The 15,088-nt window shown below is 42.2% G+C and overlaps 1 protein-coding gene across 3 annotated transcripts in view; it reads left to right on the forward strand.

Moving 5' to 3' along the window:
- Positions 1–15,088, forward strand: part of LOC113713352 (uncharacterized) — a 42,502-nt gene extending 27,414 nt beyond the window's left edge. The window contains exons 1-3 of one of the 3 annotated variants that reach the window (XM_072068437.1): positions 13,486–13,947; positions 14,026–14,561; positions 14,826–15,088. In XM_072068437.1, coding sequence (XP_071924538.1) covers positions 13,689–13,947; positions 14,026–14,546 — 780 coding nt within the window. In that variant the 5' untranslated portion in view covers positions 13,486–13,688 and the 3' untranslated portion in view covers positions 14,547–14,561; positions 14,826–15,088. Of the gene's footprint in view, positions 1–13,485; positions 14,562–14,825 lie in introns of those variants that run through there. The other 2 variants (XM_072068435.1, XM_072068436.1) reach the window with 2 other exon arrangements.

Raw genomic sequence — 15,088 nt, forward strand, 5'->3', positions numbered from 1 at the left:
ATGTCGTGTGTAATAGTATGAAACCCTCGGGAATCACAGAAGAGCAGATAAAAATGAGGGCATTCCTCTTCTCCTTGAAAGATTCTGCGAAGGACTGGCTGTACTACCTGTCACCAGGTAGCATCACCACGTGGGACCAATTGAAGAAAAAATTTTTGGATAAATATTTTCCTGCGTCCAGGGCTGCAAGTCTAAGGAAAGAAATTTGTGGGATCAAGCAGCATCCAGGGAAGTCACTTTATGAGTATTGGGAACGGTATAAGAACTTGTTGCGCAGGTGCCCCCAACACCAAATAAGTGAGCAATTGATCATACAGTATTTTTATGAGGGGCTCCTTTTTAGAGACAGGAGCATCATTGATGCCAGGGGGGAGGGTTGGGATGGGTGGTACGGGGGGAGGGAGTGTAAGCAAGAGGTCTCGGGTTCGAGTCCTCCCGCTTACACACAAAAAAAAAGATGCTGCAAGTGGAGGGGCACTGGTAAACAAAACCCCTCAGGAAGCACGGGAGTTAATAGAGGGGATGGCAGAGAATTCACAACAATTCAGTACAAGAGAGGATGTCCCAATACGTAAGGTGAATGAGGTAGAGACACCCTCTATGCAGCAGCAGCTAACTGAGTTGACCGCGTTTGTTAGGCAACTGGCTGTGAGAAATGCATCACAAGCCAGGGTGTGCGGGATTTGCACTGGTATGGGTCATTCTGCAGACATGTGCCCAATGATTCAGGAAGAAACTGCAGAACAGGTGAACATGGCTGACCACGCGCCCGCGCCAAGGAAGCAGTACGACCCTTACTCAAGCACCTACAACCCCGGGTGGAGAGATCATCCCAACCTCAGTTATGGAGAAAATAGGCAGCCCAACATTACACCGAACAGGCAGTCTAACTTTGTGCCAAATAGGCCACCAGGGTACCAGCAGCAATATCAACCCCGACCACCTCCGTCCCCAAGCTCTGGCCCATCTTTGGAGGAGATGATGAAACAAATGATGACAACTATGGCTCAAAATCAGCAAATGACGGAGGCAACCATTATGCAAAATCAGCAAAGGACGGACTCCGAAATGCAGGATATAAGGAATCAGATAAGTCAAATGGTCACAACAATCAACCGTTTGGATTCCCAGAACCAAGGTAAATTGCCATTTCAGCCCGAATTAAATTCGAAGAACGTGAGCGCAATGACCCTAAGGAGCGGGAAAGAAATTCAGGGGTCTGAACCTGTGATCCCTAAGGATAAGGATGAGGAAAAGATCGAAAATGAGCTTGAAAGGGAGGACAGCAATGGTGCAGATCTAAAGGTACTTCCTGACCCAATAATTACAGCTAAAACTAACCCGCCTCCTTTTCCTAGCAGGTTGGAAAAATCGAAAAAAGAGGATAAGGAGAAGGAGATCTTGGAGGTTTTTCGCAAGGTTGAGATAAATATCCCCCTCTTAGACGCAATCAGACAAGTACCAAAATATGCCAAGTTCCTAAGGGACTTGTGTGTCAACCGAAGGCAGTTGAGGGAAGATGAACGGGTTATTGTTGGGGAGAATGTGTCAGCAGTCCTGCAGAGAAAGCTCCCACCAAAGTGCGGGGACCCAGGTATGTTTACTATTCCCTGTAGGATAGGTAATACTGTGATAGAAGGGCCATGTTGGATCTGGGAGCATCAATTAATCTCATACCTAAATCTATCTATGCTTCTCTAAAATTAGGTCCATTAAAAGAAACTGGAATAATCATTCAATTAGTTGACCGAACTAATGCATATCCTGATGGGTTGGTTGAAGATGTGTTGGTAAAAGTTAATGATTTGATGTTTCCAGCTGATTTTTATGTACTTGATATGGATGATGATCACTCCCCTGATCCCTCACCTCTGTTATTGGGTAGACCCTTTATGAGCACAGCACAGACGAAAATTGATGTTAATAAGGGTATCTTGTTCATGGAGTTTGATGGGAAAATTGTGCATTTCAATATCTTTGATACTATGAAATATCCCTCAAACTCCAACTTTAGCACAGTTTTCTCTGTGAGTGCTATTGACCCTGTAGTGCAGGAAGTGTTTGAAACTGATGGCAGGGATGAGTTGGAGGTGGCTTTGACCAAGCACCTCGAGTTGGAGACAACTCCTGAGGTGGAATGGAGCGAGGACCTAAAATGCACAATAGGTGCATTACACTCATTGCAGTCCACCACGAAAAGGTATGAAGTCTTACCTATTTTTACTCCCGAACCTCACCAGAGGGTGTTGCCATCTGTGGTGCAGGCACCTGTACTAGAATTTAAACCTCTATCAGAGCACCTGAAATATGCATATCTGGGTGATAATGAGACACTCCCGGTGATTATCTCATCGACACTGTCAAAAATCCAGGAGGAGAAACTGATCCGGGTCCTTAGAGAGCATAAAGAGGCGATAGGTTGGACAATCGCAGATATTAAGGGGATCAGCTCGGCCATCTGTATGCACCGGATTAGACTAGAAGAGGATGCCAAACCTGTTAGGCAGGCTCAAAGGAGGCTCAACCCCCTAATGATGGAAGTTGTAAAGAAAGAAATTTTAAAATTGCTAGATGTGGGGATTATTTTTGCAATATCAGATAGCCCTTGGGTAAGCCCGATCCAGGTAGTCCCAAAGAAGGCAGGGGTGACGGTGGAGGCAAACCAAACGGGTGAGCTCGTGCCAGTGCGCAAACCCACTGGATGGAGGCAGTGTATAGACTACCGTAGGCTAAACGCCGTCACCAAAAAGGACCATTTCCCTCTCCCTTTCATTGACCAAATGGTTGAACGTTTAGCTTGTAGAGCTTATTATTGCTTTTTGGATGGATTTTCAGGATACTTTCAGATAGCAATTGCTCCAGAGGATCAAGAGAAGACAACCTTCACGTGCCCGTTCGGGACCTTTGCTTATAGACGAATGCCATTTGCGTTGTGCAATGCACCTGCAACATTCCAGAGGTGTATGGTAAGTATTTTTTCTGAATATGTGGAGAAAATTATTGAAGTTTTCATGGACGATTTCAGTGTGTATGGTGATAGTTTTGATACGTGTTTAGATAATCTGAAATTGATCCTGATAAGGTGTATAGAGACTAATCTTGTGCTTAATTGGGAAAAATGTCATTTTATGGTTGAGCACGGGATAGTCCTGGGTCATATTGTATCGTCTAAGGGCATAGAAGTTGACAAGGCTAAAATAGATATTATTTTTGCATTACCTTACCTCGCGAGTGTGCGGAAGGTGCGTTCTTTTCTTGGACATGCAGGTTTTTATCGAATGTTCATCAAGGATTTTTCAAAAATTGGAGCCCCGTTATTCCAACTCCTACAAAAGGATGTGACCTTCGAATTCGATGATAAGTGTGAGGAAGCCTTCAACAAGTTGAAAGAATTGTTGACCTCACCCCCAATTATCCAGCCCCCTGATTGGAGTCTACCATTTGAGATCATGTGCGATGCCAGTGATCATGCCGTAGGGGCTGTATTGGGGCAAAGAGTAGGGAAGGCAGCTCACGTCATCTACTATGCATCCCGAGCATTGAATGGAGCCCAATTGAATTACTCCACTACTGAAAAGAAGCTTCTTGCAGTTATTTTTGCTTTAGAAAAATTCAGGTCATATTTGCTAGGTGCTAAAGTAATTGTATTTTCTGACCATGCAGCATTAAGGTACCTAATGACCAAGAAAGATGCCAAACTGAGGCTCATTAGGTGGATATTGCTACTGCAGGAATTTGACCTGGAGATACGGGATAAAAGGGGCTCAGAGAATTTAGTAGCTGACCATCTGAGTCGTATACCCGTTGGAGAGGATAATGAACCATTGAGGGATGCGTTCCCTGAAGAGCACTTATTTTCTTTAAATTCTCAGTTGCCTTGGTATGCCGATCTGGTCAATTATTTGGTAACTGGTAATTTTCCTGCAGGTTGACCAAAATCGAAGAGGGATAAATTGAAGAGCGACGCCAAGTATTTTATTTGGGACGACCCGTACCTATGGAAGAGGTGTGCAGATCAAGTGATGCGGAGATGTGTAAGTGAAATGGAATTTCAATCGATTTTAGCTTTTTGTCATACTTTTGCCTGTGGAGGTCATTTGGACCCAAGAGAACTGCTCATAAGGTTTTAGAAAGTGGATTTTATTGGCCTTCATTGTTTAAGGATGCCTATGTGTTTTGTAAGTCATGTGATCGCTGTCAAAGGGTAGGTAATATACCCCGTAGAGATCAAATGCCCCAAGTCCCGTTGATTTTTATTGAAATTTTTGATGTCTGGGGTATAGATTTCATGGGGTCTTTTCCTACTTCATTTGGTTTTTTATATATTTTGCTGGCAGTTGATTATGTGTCTAAATGGGTGGAGGCTAAGGCCACTCGAACTAATGACTCGAAAGTAGTTGCAAATTTTGTCAGGTCTAATATTTTTGTGCGATTTGGAATGCCTAGTGCTATTGTCAGTGATAGGGGAACGCACTTTTGCAACAAAATCATAGCTGCGTTGTTTCGCAAGTATGGTGTACTCCAATGGGTCTCAACGTCGTACCACCCTCAGACCAATGGTCAAGCGGAGGTGTCGAATCGAGAGATCAAGTCTATCTTGGAGAAAATGGTGCGCCCCGATAGGAAAGACTCGAGTCAAAGGCTGGAGGACGCACTTTGGGCCTATCGGACGGCGTACAAGACTCCTATAGGGATGTCACCGTACAGGTTGGTATTTGGGAAGCCGTGTCACCTTCCAGTGGAGTTTGAGCACAAAGCTTTTTGGGCGATAAAGTAATGCAACATGAATTTAGAGGAAGCCGGTGCCCAACGAAAGTTGGATTTGCAAGAATTAGAAGAGATCCGGAACGAGGCTTACGAAAATGCACTAATTTATAAGGAGAGAAGCCGGATATTTCATGATCAACAAATTTCAAGAAAATCCTTTGAAGTTGGTCAGAAGGTCCTACTATACCAATCCAGGCTCAAGCTATTCCCAGGTAAACTACGTTCCCGTTGGATTGGACCTTTTCTTGTTACTCATGTTTTTCCATATGGTGCAGTTGAAATCCGGAGCGCTAAAACAGACAACAAATTTGTGGTGAATGGACACCGTCTCAAGCATTACTACGAAGGATTTTCAGGTGAAAAGGTGGAGACAATAAGTCTAGACGCGCCACCGTGTCCTAATCAGTGACATTTTACTATGTCTAGCCAAAGACATTAAAGACAGGCGCTCATTGGGAGGCAACCCAATTGTCCCTTTTAATTATTTGTTTGATTTCGTGTGATAGTTTAAATATGTTTTCCTTGAATTCGACTGATTTTGGGTTTCAGTTTTCGTTTTTGCTGAATTGTAGGTGACCTTCAGTCTTGACGCGCCCGCGTGATGACATGCAGGAAGCTCACGATCAGAATCGTCTGAAAGCTCTCTTGCCCTTTTGACGCACCCGCGTGATGACGTGCAGGAAGCTCACGATCAGAATCGTCTGAAAGCTCTCTTGCCCTCTTGACGTGCCCGCGTCACGTTCGCAGGAAAGGTACGGGTTTCAAAAATTTAAAGAAAAAATAATAATAATAATAATTTAAAATTTTGAAATTAACTTCCGTAAAAAAAAAAAAGAAGAAAAAAAATTTCACCGTGGCTTAAATAGAGCCTAAAGAAGAGAAAAAAGAAACAATTTCTTTCTTTTTTTTTTCTTTTTCTTCTTTCTTCCTTCTTTCTTTCTTTCTTCTTTCTCTTTTCCCTCTCTCTTCTCCCCTGTTTCTTCTCCCCTGTCCGTCGCCCGTGCGCCCCATCGCTGCTCCACCTCCACACGCACGCCGACGCTGCGAGCCACCTGCGACCCCAGCGCCAGATCTGGACCATCGCCGAAACCCGCAGCCTCCGCCACCTCCACCTGAGCTCTGCCTCGCGCGCAACCCAGCTGCTCTGCGCCCGAAGCTCCACCGCCGCCACAGCCTCCCCACGCAGCTCCCTGCTCACGCGGCCACAAGCCCATTGGAAACGGGACAGAGACTGCCGCCGAGCCACTTGCCCGCGTGACCGCCGCTGTTTTCCACCACCTCCCTCACGCGAGCTCTTTCCCTCTCAGCAGCAATCCACTTCACAGCGCACCCGCTGCGCGCCGTCGCAGCCCTCGCAGCTCCAGCCCGTCTGGTCTAGTCCGCCGCGCGCACCAACCACCCACGGACGCTACCCCCATCGCTAACCCACGCGGCCTCCACTCCAGTCTGTCCGCCGCCGCTGCTCGTGTCTCCCTTGCGCACCTCACGCCACCCGCTACTGTCCCCTTCCGTTTGGTTAGCATCCACGGTGGAGGTAATTGGAGGTTATTTTCTCAATTGTGTGACTTCCGCCTGTGATACTGGTTGCATTATTTTTGCTGGGAATTGCTACTTCTTTTGGGTTGGGTTCAACTGTGCAATTAATTGGCCAACTGGAGCCATTTGTTGGGATTTTGGGTGAGCTGAAATACTGCATTTGTGTGTTACATTGGGAGGTTTATTGGGTACATTCTAACCGCTGTTTTCCATTGTTACTCTCGCTGTGGTGTCTATTAAATTGCGATTGAAGTATTTTGGATATTGCATGTTGAGATTGAGGTTTCATTGAATTTGGCCTACGTTCTGCCCCCAGTGGTACTGGTGGGAATATTTTCAATTGAATTTGTTACCTCTAGTTGGTTGGCTACATTATTATGGTCGAATTCCTAAGTTGTCGTCATTGCATTTGTTGATCTTGATTTGGGGCATTAACCGGCCAACTGGAGCCATCTGTGCGTTTTTAGGCGCTATTATTGGTTTCTTCTCCCTTAACTTTGTCAACTATATTTGGTTGGGTATTTGGTTTACTGCCACGGACTTGTAACTGTGTTTTGCTTCTAATTGACCAGTTGCACAGCAGTTTTTTTTTAATTGATAGGGTGGTTATACCTCTGGATATTTGTATCCACTGGTTTGAGGACATGGTGAGACCAAAATCCTCCTCTAGGTCTAGGACCCCTAGAACCTCGCAATCCCAACCCCAAGCCTCTACTCTAGTCAATACCCCTATAAATCAACCTACTGCTCCCGGTGTCCGAACCTGGTTAGGTAGGGGTAGAGGTGCCCACGTGGCTTCCGCCACTCACTTGGGAGGGCATTTGGAATTCACTAGAGCCGCCGATCAGCGACGCTATGCTCAAGCTTGTGAGCGGCGTATCATTCCGTGCAAATGCGCGGACCACATTACTATGGTTTTTCTGGGGATCCAAGGGGAGGTTGAGCGCATGTACACCGCCATTGGATGGCGCCCCTATCTGGATATTTTCCAGCCAGCCTTTGTCGAGTTGACTAGAGAGTTTTACACCACTTTTAAGTTTGAATTACCGACTAGGTATACTGTTGCGACTCCCGATATCATTCACTTCCGTCTCATGGGCCAGGAATTCAATTTCTCTATCACCCAGTTCAATCTGGCTTTCGGTTTCATCACTCGGGAGTATGCAGAGACTAGGGAATACGGTGAGAGTGCCTGCGATTTTGTGGAACCTTTCCTTACCGCCTACCGTGAGGTGTGGGAGGACATGTCTGTGGACATGCAGCGTTACGATCCCTCTCGGTCTCGGAGCTCCTTTCTAGAGGACCCGAGTGCTCGGTATGTTCAGCGGCTTTTAGCATATAGCTACTCGGGCAGAAAGAACAGCTTCGGTATTATCTCTCGGCCGGAGCTCTTCTTCCTTTGGTGTATGAAGAATGGGTTCAAGGTCAATTTGGGTTGTTGGTTGGCGGCACAGTTCAAGACCGTCATGGCAAAGAAGAACAAGCCGTTGATTCTTGGGTCGTATATCACGTACTTGGCGGTCCAGCTAGGCGTTCTGAATCTACAGGATCACGATTTGCACTTGGCCTGCGACATGGAGTATCTCACTGCTGACCGGCTAGAGAAGATGGGGGTTCTGGAGCTTGTCGATGGCCACTACCGATTTGTGCCCCCGGGACCGCCCCGCGCCCCGCCTCGCTCTTCCTCCACCCATTCGGCCCCAGTTGGCGGTGATCCTGGCCCGTCGACATCCGCTCAGCTCCCTCCACCAGCAGGGGCTGAAGATTGGCACCAAATCAGGACGCAGATTCAGAATTTGGACGCCCGGATGATTAGCATCGAGAGCAACGTGGCGGCTATATCACAGAATCTGGCGGCATTCCTGCAGCACTCGGGTTTCCCGCCCCCAATCCCACCTCACCCTCCACTATGACCCGGTTTCAGGGAAGTTTGGTTACTTTCTCCCTCACTTTTGCTGTTTTTTGACACATTGAGGACAATGTGTCCTATAGGTGTGGGGGGGTCTATAGTCTTTCTAGTTTTTAGTAGTTGTTAGTTTTTAGTTTTTTAGTAGTTTTAGTTTTATTTCTAGTTGCGTATTTTCTTTCTTTTCTTAGTGCTTATTCCCCATGTGAAAAGAAAAAGAAAACAAAAAAAAAGAGAAAAAAATATTGGTTTATTGACTCTAACTCTACTTTTGCCAAGTTTTTTTTAAATAAAAATGTATCGGGTTAATGTGGTTGGATCCAGAATATCTCCCTGGTGAATATCGGATTGCTTGGCTCTTTTGATTTCTGTGTTAATTTCTCTAGGCATAGGGAATGACTGTTGGCATTTTAATGTGAACTGGTCCAATATTGACTCCAGTTCTCTATGTTTGGCAATAATGAGGCGAGCTGTTCCTATTTTTGGTTCTTAGTGTTGTTATTATGTGTTTTTGGCTTTGTTTGGCTGTGAATAATCTGGACTGTACTCCGCTATGAGTTACTACTGAGTAACCGAGGATCGGCACCTAAAAGTGTCGATTCTCGCGTCAAAAGGTGGTACTTTATATGAGTACGTGGTCGTATAGCAGTAGGAGCTGAGTAACCGGGCTCCTTCATCTAAAAATGTTGGAGTTCGCGTCAAAAGGCCCCGACGGCTAACGACTAAGTCTTTTTGTGTTAATTATTATTGCTTTGAAAAACAAAAAAAAAAAAGAACGAAAAAAGAGAGAATAAATAATAGGAAGGCTTGCCGGTTTATGGACTTAATATGGAGACTTGTGTGAATATTTGGACCATTAGCTAATAAATGTTGTGCGCCATTCCCTTTTCTTAGAGTAGTTAACCTGGAAATTGAAGGAATTTGCAGTTTAGGGGCTAACCGGGGGGGAGGCTTCTTGGATTTTAATCACCAATGCTCGATATATGTTTTTCTCTTGAAGATCTTGGCAATATAGGAGATTGGACAATGGCCATCATCGAATTTTGGTGTTCGTTTACTATTCTTATGCTTGAGGACAAGCATGGTTTAGGTGTAGGGGGAATTGATAGGGTGTAATTTTACTATTTATTTTATTATTAATTTCTCCTATCACCTGACCTGATGTGGATTAATTGCTGGATTCTGCTCACTTTTAGTACTTTGTATTTATTTCAGGGAGTAGAACGGAAATTTGATAACAGGTGCTAATTTGGCAGAAAAAAGTCCAGATGATAGAGCTTGCCCCAAGGGCATTTTTGGAAAGGAGAACTTGTGCCCATCTTGGTAATTTGGGAGAAAAGGGAAACAGACAAAATGGGTCTAACATGGATTGGAAGCGGCCGCACAGTAGCAGGGAAGAGGGCAGACGTAAAAGCAATTGCAGGGGGGAAAAGGAGTTTTTTTAGTTTTTAGCTTAGCATCTGATTTTCCCTGGGAGACTTTTGTTAAAGATTTCCTTTTGGCTGATATTACGCATGGCAGATGGCTTTTAACTTATTCCTCCATCTTTGACTTTTCTTCTTTAGCTTGTAGTAGTGGATTGCTACTTACGAATGTCAGCACTTAGCCATTCGTGGCTTTTGATCTTTTCTTCCTTAGAAATTCTGAGTAGCCTCTTTTCCTTTGTGCGCCAGACGAAGTGAAAACTATAAACTTTTGTAGTGTTTCTATTCATTCAATATATTGAGACGAGTTGGATTCTACCAAATTTCAATGGACATGGCCGCTGGTTTCTCTTCAATTTTATATGGGCTTTGTTCATCGAACATGAACTAATTTCACCACTCTAGTCAAGGAACAACGAAGACTCTGGTTCGCCTAAAAATTGTGAGATCGTTTTAATTTAATCTTTTCCTTTTATTTATTGGTATCCGCACATTTCTTGATTGCTATGCTTATGGTTATTTAATTAATTGATTGTCTTGGATCCAGATAATTAATTGATCTGATAGCCTATTGTCAATTAGGGCATTTAAATCCGTAATTGTTTAATTGTCCTGAAATAGTGACAACTGGCACGATTAGATTCGTGCCAGGGGGGATATGCGGGCTAATCTAAAATAACCCTGGTAGTGTGTTATTTGGTTAGAATAGGGCTCCTCTAATATGTAAGGCAATTGGGGAATTAAATTCTACGGGCGTACCTAGAATTATTTCTTAATTAGAGTAGTGATTAACGGGCGTACCTTGATCACCGACACAGTAAGGAGGGGTTGACTGCCATCGCTTGTTTGGCAGTTATAACATATTTATCAGTAAATAATTGGGATTGCCTTGCATCAATGATCAATTAGATGAACTATTGCTGAAGTTACTTCTTGGCTAGATCTTTAGTTAATATTACCTTGATTTTGGTGAATTGCCATTTGATTTTTAGTTGCCTACTTTATTTTATTTTTAATTGTTTCCTTGCTTTAATTGAGTTAGGCCTTTAATTATTGTTATTCTAAGTTTAGTGAATTGTGGTTTAATTCCTAATTAGTTATTTATTTTTACTTTCTTATTTGAATTTATTTGCTTGTTATCATTCCTACGAAATCACCCCCCTGTGTTACTTTGGATTTCTTAAGAAACAAATATACCCAGTCCCTGTGGATACGACCCTACTTGCCCTGTCCACGAATTCATAATTATTTGTGAAAAGAAATAACCATTCCACTCGGGTATATCGGATCAAGCAAACTCTTCGGGAACAGGGTGAATCAAGTAACCCATTGCACACCTAAAATCCCTGCTCCAGTACTTGGAATTGGGTTTTGGTCATTTTAACTGGCAATTAAGTTTAATTTTATTATTGCACAGGCTGACGACCCTGTCATTGTATTTGTACCAAAAGTGAAAACTTAACTATTTTAGTTGTATTTATTTCATCATGTTGGATTGTATTCAAATAATTTTTGTTTGATTGTTTTTATAAGTTTCAATTGTAAAATTAAAATGAATAATAACTTGATGATGTGTTGATATTTTAGTACTTGATTATTTATTAAAATTTAATTATAATAAAATTTTATTAACTCAACGAGAAAAATTTTATTAATCCCGTGGGGGCACCCGCGGGGAAAGCGGGGCGGGGCGAGGGGAGTGGGAGGCGGAGGACGGGGCGGGGGCGGGGGATGGGGGAGGGGTCCCCCGCCCCAACCCCGCCATCCCCCGTCCCGTTGTCATCCCTAGTAATAGACTGGCAAGCATTGTGGTGGTCATTGAGCAACTTATAGGAGAAATAGTCCTATAAGCTGTTCAATGACCAATCACAACTTGCTAATTGGATGACTAATATAGCTCTAGCTGTAATGTTTTAATTAAATTACATCACTAACGTTGGGATGACTTTTTAACCAAAAAAAAAAAGCCTTAGTTCAAGCTTTTCCCTTTATTGTGCATTTTTTAAAGCATTTGAAAGGCACTGCAAATCTGTCATTTTGGACATTTTATTATTGACTAACAATGAAAGCCGTGGACGTCTACCCATAACCAACACAAGATTAAATTAATATTAGAAAAAATAATTGAGTAATTGGAAAAAAAAAAAAAAGAAGAGTCTAATTTTCATTGAAACCCACCGACAAACTATACGTGTCCATGGCTTTTGAATAGTGCATTCAACGTTTAATTGTATGGTCCAGTTCATTGCAGATTACATGGAGTAAAGATTGCGCTCTTTCCTTTTCACCCCTTTTGGAATCGATGCTGTGGAGAATTGGGTTTTTCCCTCCTTTTTTTCTTTTCTTTCCTTCTGTGGTTTGCAAAACATACGTAAAAATATGAAATCCGAAGCATTCTTTAATTGGTATTAAGTATTGTTGTTGAAATTAAAAAGAAAAAAGAAAGAACAACAAAATTCCCAATCTGGGTTGATTGTTGAGCTCTAGATTGGTTGCATCGTGCTTCCATAGAAGCAAGATTTGTAAAATCGGAATCCTACATAGGATCGATTTTAGTTTCACAGGATCGGATTGTAAAATCGTAAGATCCTACCAAAAGCTCTCAATTGCAATTAAAGGTTGCAATTCTTTAATAAATTACAAATATACCACAAATATTTTCATTTACTTGCAAAATGGAGCTTCGTATTTCACAAATTTACAAAAAAATTGTAGGATCGTACGATCCTACCGATCCTACGATCCTACACGATCCTACCGATCCTGCTACGATTCTATGCGATCCTACAAAGATTAATATGATTTGCGACTCTGCATACGATCCGGATCGATTTTGGTTATCCGGATCGTAGGATCGTATGATCCTACGATCCGGATCGCGATTTTGACAACTATGCATAGAAGCTCTCTTAGTGTGATACACTGCTTTCAATCAGTTTAACACGGGAAAAAAAAAAAGAGATGAAAAGCAAATTTGGTGGAGATAATTTCAGAAACCTCCCCTGAAGATTTTGACTATTCTACTGGTTTCCCTTCAGATTTTAAAAATTACACTAATCTTCCTTGAAGTTAATTATCTTGTAACATTTAAATTCAATCAATAATTTAAAAAATGATATTATGAGAGAGAAAATAATATGATTTTATCATTGCCCCCCATCTTACTACATTATTTAATTAATTTAATAGCAACCCACACATTAAAGAAAAATATTAAAATTTGTTGTTTATCATTAAAGATCAAATCGCTTATAACATCAAATAATAGTATATTATTTATATTTTTCACTTAATATAATATCCAAATTACTCTTTTCAATTACATACCCATTGTTAGAGAATCAACAACAAATAACCAAAAAATTTGCAACCAAAATATTACAAAAAAAATAAACTTTAACATCATAAATATTCTTATCAACATATTAAAGTTAGTTACTGAAATTTTTATGCTGTTAAACTTCACTCTTTTTGAATACAGATTTTTTTGATTATTTGTTATTAATTATGTTTGATGATGGGTTTATAATTGAAAAGAACAATTTGAAACTTACATTAAGTAAAATATATAGAGTGATATACTATTTTTTATAACATATGTGATTCAATCCTTCTTGATAGGATTGGTAATAGAGGTAGAGGGGGGAGTCGGCTGCATCCGGTCTTCTTTTCATAGATAGTACAATATTGCGAAATCAATCGCATTCACACAATAATATTTCGAAGTCAATGCATGGCTAAGTTGCATAAAAGTACGAACACTTGTTATTATATAGCTTAAGATTCAAAACTTTCGAGCATAACCCTCCACCCAACACAATTGAATAATGAATATTCACGATTGTCAAATCTGTCAAAGCACAGTTTGAGGACAACCCATTCCAACCTGCAAAAGATTTTTTACTTTTCTAAAGTTGTTGAGAGCTGTAAAAAGACTTACCATGCTTGCATCCTCCGAGCCTTGGGAGTTAAAAATGAAGGCACTGAGTGCTATAAAAAGGGGAATAGAGGCTGCCTAGAAGCATATCAGCCTAAAACAAGAATTTGTAGTTAAGATGGGAAGCAAAGCAAAAGCAATGGGGTCTGGGCTGACTCCTCTTCTTGCCACTGTTTTAGTGGTGTTTGTTGCTCTTGGCTTGCCCTCACAAACTGCAGCTGATGATCACTACAAGTATTCATCTCCTCCTCCTCCTTACCACTATCCCTCACCACCACCACCAGTGCATATACCTCCACCTCATCCTGTTTACAAGTACAAATCTCCACCACCCCCACCACCACACCCAGTTTACAAGTATAAGTCACCACCACCACCTCCTCATCCGGTATACAAGTATAAGTCTCCTCCGCCACCACCACACCCAGTTTACAAGTACAAGTCACCACCACCACCTCCTCATCCGGTACCACACCCAGTTTACAAGTATAAGTCACCACCACCACCTCCTCATCCGGTACCACACCCAGTTTACAAGTATAAGTCTCCTCCACCACCTCCTCATCCGGTACCACACCCAGTTTACAAGTATAAGTCACCACCACCACCTCCTCATCCGGTATACAAGTATAAGTCTCCTCCGCCACCACCACACCCAGTTTACAAGTATAAGTCACCACCACCACCTCCTCATCCGGTGCCACACCCAGTTTACCACTACAAGTCACCACCACCACCTCCTCATCCGGTACCACACCCAGTTTACCACTACAAGTCACCACCACCTCCTCACCCAGTTTACAAATACGAGTCTCCACCACCACCAGTTTATAAGTACAAGTCACCACCACCTCCTCCACCAGTTTACAAGTATAAATCTCCTCCACCACCACCACCAGTTTACCACTACAAGTCTCCACCACCTCCTCCCCCAGTTTACAAATACAAGTCTCCACCACCTCCTCACCACTACTAAGCAATTGCTTCTGAGGTAATAACACTTGTTCAATATACCCACTTCTGCATGATAAAGCATATCTCTATCAACACAAACTGTCATGTCTATCATGCTAAGTGCCTTCACTTCATCCACCAAAATGACTGCTAGAAAATTTTTTTTATGTTACCAAAGAAAGGCATCATTTTTTCCCTCTGTTATCAAGAACTTGTACAGTATATAGATTAAAGAGTATTTTTTTAACTAGCTTATCAACTGAGAAATGCATATAGCTGATAGCCAGCTGAATATTTGCAGGCAAAGGAGAAGGAAACCATGTTTGAGACCTTCTTGAAGATGTAGAAGCATAAGAATAAAAGCCCAATGTGAAGATGATGATTTCAAGTTTTTCTACGTTACCATTTCTTTATCTAAATTGGTTGTAGCGCCCAAGTTCCTTTGTTTATGGGATTTGTATCGTTTTACGTACCATGCAGTACATGTCATGTTTGTAAGGTTTTCTATCCTGCCGGCAAACCGCAGGTTCCATGTGATAAATGAATACTATTTATGTTACGACA

Source organism: Coffea arabica, chromosome 10c, assembly GCF_036785885.1.
Source record: "Coffea arabica cultivar ET-39 chromosome 10c, Coffea Arabica ET-39 HiFi, whole genome shotgun sequence".
Lineage (NCBI taxonomy): Eukaryota > Viridiplantae > Streptophyta > Magnoliopsida > Gentianales > Rubiaceae > Coffea > Coffea arabica.